This window comes from Diaphorina citri, unplaced genomic scaffold (assembly GCF_000475195.1).
Source record: "Diaphorina citri unplaced genomic scaffold, Diaci psyllid genome assembly version 1.1 scaffold274, whole genome shotgun sequence".
NCBI classification, from domain to species: Eukaryota; Metazoa; Arthropoda; class Insecta; order Hemiptera; family Psyllidae; genus Diaphorina; species Diaphorina citri.
The window spans coordinates 203599-214163 of NW_007377710.1; the positions used below are offsets into that span (position 1 = coordinate 203599).

General features: G+C 36.3%; 2 protein-coding genes across 3 annotated transcripts in view; one reads left to right on the forward strand and one right to left on the reverse strand.

Annotated features, from left to right (window-relative positions):
• The window catches only part of LOC113466466, a 65250-nt gene extending 63537 nt beyond the window's left edge, over nucleotides 1-1713 (forward strand). For both annotated transcript variants that reach the window (XM_026821906.1, XM_026821907.1), the window contains exon 3: nucleotides 1340-1713. In XM_026821906.1, the coding sequence (XP_026677707.1) occupies nucleotides 1340-1446 (107 nt within the window). In that variant the 3' untranslated portion in view covers nucleotides 1447-1713. The remainder of the gene's footprint in view (nucleotides 1-1339) is intronic.
• Nucleotides 1714-10069: 8356 nt separating this feature from the next.
• The window catches only part of LOC108252105, a 7979-nt gene continuing 7483 nt past the window's right edge, over nucleotides 10070-10565 (reverse strand). The window contains exons 3-4 of the mRNA XM_026821901.1: nucleotides 10243-10480; nucleotides 10070-10083 (exon numbers count right to left, since the gene is read on the reverse strand). Of these exons, the coding sequence (XP_026677702.1) occupies nucleotides 10070-10083; nucleotides 10243-10480 (252 nt within the window). The remainder of the gene's footprint in view (nucleotides 10084-10242; nucleotides 10481-10565) is intronic.

Here is a 10565-nt window from a genome sequence, read left to right on the forward strand (position 1 = left end):
AAAAAGAGAAAACAGATACCGGGGAGGGCGGGGGGGGGGGGGTTCATAAACACCTGAAACTCATTAAGATGAAAGCTTTGTTCATACCCTATGGTAGTGAGTAGCCGTGGAAAATTTGAACCTTCCTAACTGTTTTACAACCCTAACAAAAGAGAGAGAAGGAGAGAGAGAGAGAGAGAGAGAGAGAGAGAGAGAGATGTAGTTAATCTGTTTAACCCAGAGAGATAGTGGAGAGGAAAAAAATTGTAGTATAAAGTTAGGGACCATACATTTTTCAGAGAGATAAGTTAAATACCTACTACCTACCTAGTTAATTTGAAGAGAGATAAGCCTTGGTGCAGGTGACATCTCCACTAATATTTAGAGCTTTGCGTATTGCATATATTCAAAAGTTACACGGCGTTCATACAAATTAGAACAAATTGAGAAGGAAAAATGCCGCAATATTGATAATTTAGCTAAGCTTGTAGCTACGAAAAAGGTGAACGGAGTTCAACGAAAGAGAAAGATAATAAGAGAACTATAAAATGAAGAGGTAGATAAATAGAGAGGAGAGAGAGAGATTGAGAAAAAAGAAAAGATAGAGGCTATAGAGAGGTATCCGGAAAATTCTACTCATGGACCGGAAACAGGAAAGCAGTGAAAATGTTTAACAGAATGTTTTTAAATGCTCGAAAAATATTAAAGAGAACGCGAACGAGAGGGCCAAATGACTGAGCGTTTTGTACGTATAAAAAAGAGGAGGAGAGAGGAAGAGAAATATTGAAAATACTGTGAACATCACAGTACTTTTTAGAACCCTAGAATGAAGGACGACATTTTTACATGGTTTTTTCGCAACAATCTTATATTATAAAAACAAGAACTCATTCACATTTCACACACTGATCGCTCTATCTCTAGAACCACAACACCTAGAAAGCTGAAATTTGGTAGGAATATTTCTATTATGGTCTAGTGTGCAATAAGAAAGGATTTTGCGAAAATCTAAATCGATCCTGAGATATGATCAATTTTCGATCGCTAAAACCACAATAAAAAATACACAGAGTGCAGAGACTGCGGGAGAGAAAACTTTTCCTCGCTCGCCTAATATTTGAGTTTCGTTATGTTTTTAGTTTGTAACTACAAACGGCCATGCCTTTTCCACAAGATTGGCCATGCCTCGGGATGAACTAGCGGGATTCCGGAGCGAAGCGACGGAATTCAGCTAGTCATTCATAATTTCAGACTTAAATTTAACTTAAATAAAATCTATAAAGTCATTGTCAACAACTACGAGGTCACTATTAAATATTTTATATTCACGTTTGTCAATTTATCTGTTATTTTCTTGCAGGTAAGAGCCAACTTGAAAGCTACCAACTAGATCAGACCCCAAGATCCTTCATTTTCATCAATGATCAAGCCAAACGTAAGTATACGTATGTAGCAATACCTAAGTAAAGGTCATAAATCCCTCAATCTGCCCGTACCTCATTCTGTTTTACCCTATCTCACTCTCCTTCTAACTTTATTATTATTTTTATCTATTTATTATTCATTATCTTCAGTTAATCATATTTTTTACTAGCGCAGATATTAAGCTCTAATATCAACAATCCTCGCCCGCTGAGTTTGCAACGTTTCAATACAAAATGAAAGTAAGAAGAAGAACAAGACCAAAACAAGAAAAAGAAGAAGAGGGAAAAAAATAGAGAAATAGGAGGACAAAATGAAGGAGTGATAGAAGGAGAATAAAAAGTAGAAGTAGAGGAGGAGAAGAAGAAGAGGAAGAGAAGTAGAGAAGACATCATGGTTTAGCAATGAATAAGGTGATGAACCTCGCTCCTGGGTAGGAACAGGGATGGATTTAGAAGTAACGTTTCATTAAAGTCTGGAAATGAAGAATTAAAGGTCAAGTTCCAACGAGATAATAAATAGTAAAACCTGAAAAATAACTTCATCATAAATTTGTATGAACGCCGTGTAACTATTGATTATGCAATGTGCAAAGCTTTAAATATTAGTGGAGATGTCACTCACAGTCTCACACCTTATCCTGTAATTTAAGGATTTTAAGGGAACCATTTCAAAGAGACTACTGTTTGAAAGTACAAATTAATCGTTAAGAATTGGGTGATGAAATTTCTGGGGCCAATAACCTCACCTTGTTTGTTTCTCGGGGCAATAACTTCACCTTGTGGTTGACCTCAAGCTTTTTTCCAAGCCCGTGCCTGAATGCAGTATACTGAATATTGTTATAGGAAGAGGTTTACAACTCAGACGGAAGGACGGGAGATAAGTCTATAAGGGACAGGGGATGTTAAGAAAGGATGTAAGTCTATGAAGAAGAAGGAGGTGTAAATCTTAAAAGGGGAGGAGCGGGAGGAAAAGAGTGAATTTAATAAATTTCTCGCTTGAGCTGAAATTACGGGGAAATAGGGGAAGAGATATAGGAAGGTAAAAAGAGATATAGATACACTGAGAGAAAGTATGAAGAGAGAAAAAACACACACTAAATAAAAAGGAAAAAGGCGAGAGAGAGGGAGAGGAAAAAGGTGTGAAAAGAGAAAATGAAAGAGAACAAGCAGAAGTGTATGAGAGAGAAAGGAGAGGTGTCTGAGGGAGATAGAAGATGGCAGATCTGACGGGAACTTAGAGTAGGGGAAGATAAATAGGAGAGGGGGAGAGGAAGGGACTGAAAATGTGTGGGAATGAGATAGATAGAAAGAGATGGAGGGAGGGAATGAGAAAAAGAAAGGAAGAAAAGGGAAGAGGGGAAATAAAAATGAAGTGTAATTTGCATATGTCTTGGTGTTCATTGAATATCCTGAGGGTGAGAGGTAGGTGTCAATCCGCAACACAATTCACAACGCTCTCTCTGTAACTATTTTCGTAGCTATTCCTGCCTGTTTCATTGACATCTCCACTAATATTGAAATATGTCGATATCTCTTCGAATGGGAGATATCCCATTCGAGGCAGGTAAGTTTGGTCCTTATGCTACAGAAAAATTCAAATTAGTAATAATAATATCACTAATAACTAATGTTACTAGAATCAGTAGAATCGAACTGAAGATACTGCCAGAATGAGACTCCAAAATCCCTTTACTCCGGCAGACTAATCAAGGCCTTATGTATTCGGAAGAAATAATACCCCGTGGTCTGACTAAACAAAACTATCTAAAGATTACATGGTAGCCAAAAGTTAACCACTCGTCTAGTCTGGTAGTTATAAAAGGTCTGGTAGTCGATAGTTATTCAAAAAGTCAATGGAGATCAGGATAAAATCCGCCCCGGGCGGGAATCGAACCCGCGGCCTAGCGCTTACAAGGCAGACGCACTACCAAATAAGCTAACTAGGCTGGCAAGGACACTTTTCCAATAAGCAATATTCAAAATCTTGTAGAATTGGAACAATTCAATACTGAACGCTTCATAAACAGCTCCACGATGCCGAAACAGGAATAAAGTTAATAAACAAAGCAAAGGATGAATGAGGAAAAGAAAAATCCGAAACGGAAGAAAAGCAAGGATATAAAATGCGAAATTTATTTCCCCGTAACGTTCAGAGCCTCGCATAGGAAGATTATGATCGTTGTAAATAAGACAATAAATAAAATTAATATTAATAAAAAATATACTGAATGAGAGGTTATGGAAAATATCGCGCGGAAGAAGGGGAGGGAAAAGGGGACAAAGTCGAAAAGCAGCTAAGAAACGGAGGAACGGAGGAGGCAGTAGAAGGAAAAGACTAAAAGGAGCAGAGAGGGTAGGTATAAAGGAGACAGGATATGAATTATAGTCGTAGGGATTTACGTGTATTCAAAATCAAGAAGCAAACACCATTATTTTGGAATAACGATTTTCAAGAGCTTACAACGAATGAAAAGATCAGTGGTTGGGTGGAAGAGCTCCTTCAGGATAACCCTGCCAAAGGAAGTCGGAGAACTCAGAAAAAAAGTCTGATTTTACGTCGTTAAAGGAGACAGGATATGAATTATAGTCGTAGGGATTTACGTGTATTCAAAATCAAGAAGCAAACACCATTATTTTGGAATAACGATTTTATTCCCGAAAATTCCCCAAGCTTTGTTTTTCGTTTCGTGGGGTTTTCGGGAAAGCGGTATTGGAATTCCTTATTATATTTTTTATCCCTTTTTAAAGGTAGATTTACGTTGTCTTGTATATTTACCCTTATTATACCATCATGACGGTTTTGCGTTCGGAGGGGTATCCGATAAGGTCTTATCTTACACTTGACAACATAGTTAGATCTCGTCCATCGACGGCCGGTCGACTATGTTTGGACACGCCTTAAAGGCGAAAAGACGTTCGAACCTATATTGTTTTTTACAACCTGTATATTATTATCATTCTTGCTACCTCATATGCTAAACCATGGTGCATAGAGGTGGAAATAAAGATATCAAGAGCGCTCTAAAGTGAGCGAGAATAAAGGAGACAGGATATGAATTATAGTCGTAGGGATTTACGTGTATTCAAAATCAAGAAGTAAACACCATTATTTTGGAATAACGATTTTATTCCCGAAAATTCCCCAAGCTTTGTTTTTCGTTTCGTGGGGTTTTCGGGAAAGCGGTATTGGAATTCCTTATTATATTTTTTATCCCTTTTTAAAGGTAGATTTACGTTGTCTTGTATATTTACCCTTATTATACCATCATGACGGTTTTGCGTTCGGAGGGGTATCCGATAAGGTCTTATCTTACATGGTTTTGTTCGTATACTGAACTTGAAAACTCGTGTGTTTGTTCGGGTCAATTTTGCTGAGCCGATTACTGTGTTTCAACATTCAAGATATTCCCTATCTTGGATTAGGATACATCAGTGTAAATATTATCTTGATTCTCATTTATACTTACATATTAAGGAGCGCGGTAGCGCTCCGTCCCGCCAAGTCAAGAAAGTTTGACCGCGCTACTTCTTGGATTACAGTAGGATGGTGCTAGATAAAAAGGAGCCCATTCAGCCTTAGGTATCCATCTTTGAATTTTTTCATCCAATTTATCCACAATCTAGATTTTAGATCAAGAGATACCTATTATACTCCTTATACAAGAGGTACGTTATACGAGCCCCCATAAAAATAAAAATTGCATAAACTGACACAGTTATTATCTGTCTACCCAAGTATTTCAACATTCAAGATATCCTAATCCAAGATATCTTGAATATCCTAATCAAAGATATTCAAGATATCTTGGATTAGGATACATCAGTGTAAATATTATCTTGATTCTCATTTATACTTACATATCTTGAATTACAGTAGGATGGTGCTAGATAAAAAGGAGCCCATTCAGCCTTAGGTATCTCATCTTTGAATTTTTTCATCGAATTTATCCACAATCTAGAAGTCTAGATCAAGAGATACCTATTCTACTCCTTATACAAGAGGTACGTTATACGAGCCCCCATAAAAATAAAAATTGCATAAACTGACACAGTTATTATCTGTCTACCCAAGTACGAAGCATAAGTAAAAAAGATATTCAAGTATACTAGATACAAATACCTTCATTCTAGGCAGGGCAAAGTGCACACTACACAATGTATTAAATTACAATGGAAAAGGTAAAAAAAAGGAAAACAATGTTGAACCAAGTGTAAAATTCGCTGAAAAAAATAAATTTACATTTTCCCCAAACAGTGTGTCAATATTTTCTACCCAAGTACGAAGCATAAGTAAAAAAGATATTCAAGTATACTAGATACAAATACCTTCATTCTAGGCAGGGCAAAGTGCACACTACACAATGTATTAAATTACAATGAAAAAGGTAAAAAAAAAGGAAAACAATGTTGAACCAAGTGTAAAATTCGCTGAAAAAAATAAATTTACATTTTCCCCAAACAGTGTGTCAATATTTTCCTTTCGGTTTTCCTTACTCAGCATCTCTTCTCTTCTGTAGATCCAACGAAGCTATTGGAAGTATTATGGTCCTTCTGGGAGTCTTTGTATGGGAAGGATGGTAGTTCATTTTGGAAGTCTTTCTGAGTTAGATACGACTTTCATGATTTTTTTTTTTTTAATTTGATAAAATTTGGCATACGTTACTAACAAAAAGGACATTAGATCATTCAATTCTGGGAATCAGTGGGTCTTTTGGGGTCCCTTTCGGTCCCTTTTCCCTGGGTTATACCGTTATTTGAACCACTAGTAATTAAGTTCTCTTTGGCAAAAGGAGGATCATTCAACACTTCCCTGGAAGAATATTTCATGGTTTTCCTTACTCAGCGTTTCTTCTCTACTGTAGATCCAACGAAGCTATTGGAAGTATTATTGTAGGTCCTTCTGGGAGTCTTTGTATTGGAAGGATGGTAGTTCATTTTGGAAGTCTTTCTGAGTTAGGTACGACTTTCATGATTTTTTTTTTTTTTTAATTTGATAAAATTTGGCATACGTTACTAACAAAAAGGACACGTAAAAAATAATTTATAAACATTAAATAAATATTTGATATTGATATTGACATTAGATCGTTCAATTCTGGGAATTAGTGGGTCTTTTGGGGTCCCATTCGGTCCCCTTTCCTTGGGTTATACCGTTATTTGAACCACTAGTAATTAAGTTCTCTTTGGCAAAAGGAGGATCATTCAACACTTCCCTGGAAGAATATCTCAAGAGCTTACAACGAATGAAAAGATTATCAGTGGTTGGGTGGAAGAGCTCCTTCAGGAGAACGTACCAAAGGAAGTCAGAAAAGTCGTCTGATTCTACTTTGTTTTTTTACAACCTGTATATTATCATTCTTGCTACCTCATATGCTAAACCATGGTGCATAGAGGTGGAAATAAAGATATCAAGAGCGCTCTAAAGTGAGCGAGAAAGAGAAAAAAGGAAAAGAATAGAGAGAAAGAAATAGAGGTAGAGAGGATAGATAAGTAGAAACAGCAAAAAAGAATGGGGGAATCTATCGAAAGAAGATTACTGAAGTAGGTATTTTTTGCTGATGTGCTGCTGAAACCCTCCAAGAAGTAGGTATTAGCAAACACCTTCGATTAGCCTAAGACACATTTCGTTCACAAGCTATGTCTAACTCTCCGGTGTTAGTCAGAAGACCCAGAAATTGAATTTAAAATTCAAAGGTGTACGTAAGTAAAATTCAAAGGTGTAAGTAGTTGCATGCCCCACAGGCCAAACATAGAGAAGCAAGTACTCTTTGTCATTACTATTATAGTAATGACAAAGACTATACCTATTATATAGTCTCATTACATTTCAAGTTTGTTCATTTCTAAAGGTGTGTCCACACATGGATCGACGGCCGACATCTATGTGTGAACACACTTTAAAAAGTATTTCGGCTAAATTAGGAAGGCCCTTCCCAATCAACTAACCAAATGGTCTGCTTCTGATCTTATATTACCGTGTAAAATGAGCTATCTTTTTAACATGACCACAACTTCTCAAATTTAATGAGCATGATTTCTCAAAATGAGCATAATTTCTCAAAATGAGCACAACTTCTCAAAATGAGCATGAATTGTCAAAATGAGTAAAATTTCTCAAAATTCCTTCTCACAACTTCTCAAACTGAGCATAACTTCTTGACGGAGCCACCCCAATGTTAACAAGAATATTTTCAGTTAAAAAGAAAAGCGTGTTATATCCCCGGCCAAACATAGAGAAGCAAGTACTCTTTGTCATTACTATTATAGTAATGACAAAGACTATATTATATAGTCTCATTACATTTCAAGTTTGTTCATTTCTAAAGGTGTGCCCACACATGGATCGACGGCCGACATCTATGTGTGAACACACTTTAAAAAGTATTTCGGCTAAATTAGGAAAGCCCTTCCCAATCAACTAACCAAATGGTCTGCTTCTGATCTTATATTACCGTGTAAAATGAGCTATCTTTTTAACATGACCACAACTTAGCCAAACATATCAACTAACCAAATGGTCTGCTTCTGATCTATTACTGTGTAAAATGAGCTATCTTTTTAACATGACCACAACTTCTCAAATGAGCATGGTTTCTCAAAATGAGCATAATTTCTTAAAATGAGCACAACTTCTCAAAATGATCATGAATTGTCAAAAAGAGTATAATTTCTCAAAATTTCTTCTCACAACTTCTCAAAATGAGCATGAATTGATGATTCTCATGAAAAATATAATTGTCCAAATGTATTTTTTTCGTAAAGATCGTCAAAAATAATAAATAATCCGAAAAGATTTGTCAACGAGATCGTTGATACGGTCCCTTATCTCGTGTATAGAAGAGCTCGTGAACAGCTGATGCCGAACGATGGGACAGGAAAAGATTTTTTTTTTTAAAAGTATTTCTTCTCTAAGAAATTCGTCCCCAAAGTGTGCGCGGGAAAAATAATGAGATTCAAATTTAGAAATGCGCGCTACGCTTGGCAACATTGCGTGGGACGTAACCAACCATGAAAAAAGAAATTCTTCTGGCTCTTGCTAATCTGATCACATCGTTTTCTTTGGTTTTTGCGTTTTGTATCTGCTAATTTGACTGTTTTTCTGAGTATCCTGTGGTGGTGTAGTGGTCAAGGCGCTCGACTGGTTAACAGGAAGGCGTGGGTTCAATCCCAGCCGAGGTATGGAATTGTATCCTCAATAAAAATACTCATTTCATTAGCGTATAGGTAAACTTGTAATTTGATTTCTATTTTATTTTTATTTAATTTTTTATTTTTCATTTTTGTATGTTTTTTTTTTCTTTTGTATTGTTAGCATTCAGTTTTTTTTTTTATTGTAATAAATGGGACGTTGTCCCGTAAAATTTTGTAAAAAAAAAAAAAAAAAAAAAAAAAAAAAAAAAAATTTAAAAAAAAAAAAAATAAAAGGTAGGTAGCCTACTGCTGGGGTAAAGGGACTTACACGTCCTATGGCGAGTCAGTACGTAAATAGCGCCACTTATTAAGGCTATATAGGTATAGGTACCTTACATAGGCAGTTACCTAGGTACGTACATAGGTAGGTACTACCTACGTAGGTAGTGTTTACATAAAGTGGAACTTTGAGCAGGGGATGTTTGGTATAGGGTGGACGATAAGACCTTAGCAGTTACAGTTCCCTCTATCAAACATCTTAGCCTACTTAGCTTAGTTGGTAGTGCGTCTGTCTTGTAAGCGCTAGGCCGCGGGTTCGATTCCCGCCCAGGGCGGCTTTTATCCTGATGGGATAATGTTCGTTCTCGGAACGGCTGGCTTTCTGCTATCCTGTCTTCCTTCTCTCTTCGATTTCGGTACGATAAGACCATAGCAGTTACAGTTCCCTCTGTCAAACCCCTTAAAAAAATGTACATGTACGAAGAAGTAACTACTTGAATAAGTGCAGAAAGTAAAAATGGAATGAAAATATCTAAATTTGAAAATAGGTATAAGTACCTAAGCTGATACCTATTGAAAAATAGTGATAACAAAATGCGTAGATAGGTAGGTACCTATTCGATCTATTTGAGCCCCTAACCCTAACCCAAATCCCTATGGTAATAAGCTCACAGCGCGTCGTGCGATATTGGTAGATGACGTCATCACGGGAGTACAGTGTTGTCGCTAGGTATGATATCGGCGTGCTTGAGACTCTCATGTTCCGAGAGCTGTATCTCACGATCTAGTGAACGCATTTTCTTCGTTTTAGTCTCAATATTTTTTTTCTAATTTTTATAGTTTTTTCTGAGATAATAAAAAAAAATCATGAGAATCACCAATTGTGATATTATCTTTTTGATTCATTTTTTGTAATTTTTATTTAAAAAATTTCCCTGATCAGCATTTTCTTTTAAATTTTCAAGAAGAAATTTGAAAAGTTAAAAAAAGTCGAACCTGCTGGCATGCAACAGGGAAAATATCCCTGAAGTTTCAGCTTTCCAACAATACCTATTTTGTCTTCTAAGAAACGCGTACATAAAGCTCGTGCATGGCGGACTTTCTATGATAAAAAAGATCACAAGTACACATTTACCTTTCATATCCCCAATATGTCAATTTTACACGGAGCCACAAACCATCTTCTTCTAAGAAACGCGTACATAAAGCTCGTGCATGGCGGACTTTCTATGATAAAAAAGATCACAAGTACACATTTACCTTTCATATCCTACGGAAAACACGAATTTTCTATCTTCATTAGTTTTCAAGATATTTGAATGTATCGTTTAATTTTTGACACCCTGTATACGTCATTGTTATAATGGCAAGTTAGACATAACGCTTTCTTGAATTTCAAAGACTGAAAAAAAAAAAAAAAAAAAAAAACCCAAGTCGCTCTCCATCATTTCAAATATCTTTTTTATAATTGTTTTTATCTCTTCTCTCTTTCCTATCTTAGCTACGTATAGTTTGCTGCTACTTACCCCGTATTTAGTTCTTGTTACATTCTCCAAGAATTCTATTTCTTCTCCTCCTTGCTTAATGATGTCCTCTACGTCTGGGTATCTTCCTTGGATGATTCCCACCAGTGGAGATGACTCGTCTCCTTCACCGATGAACACCACCATCTTCCCTTTCCCTTAACCTTAACCTTAACCTTAACCTTAACCTTAACCTTAACCTTAACCTTAACCTTAACCTTAACCTTAA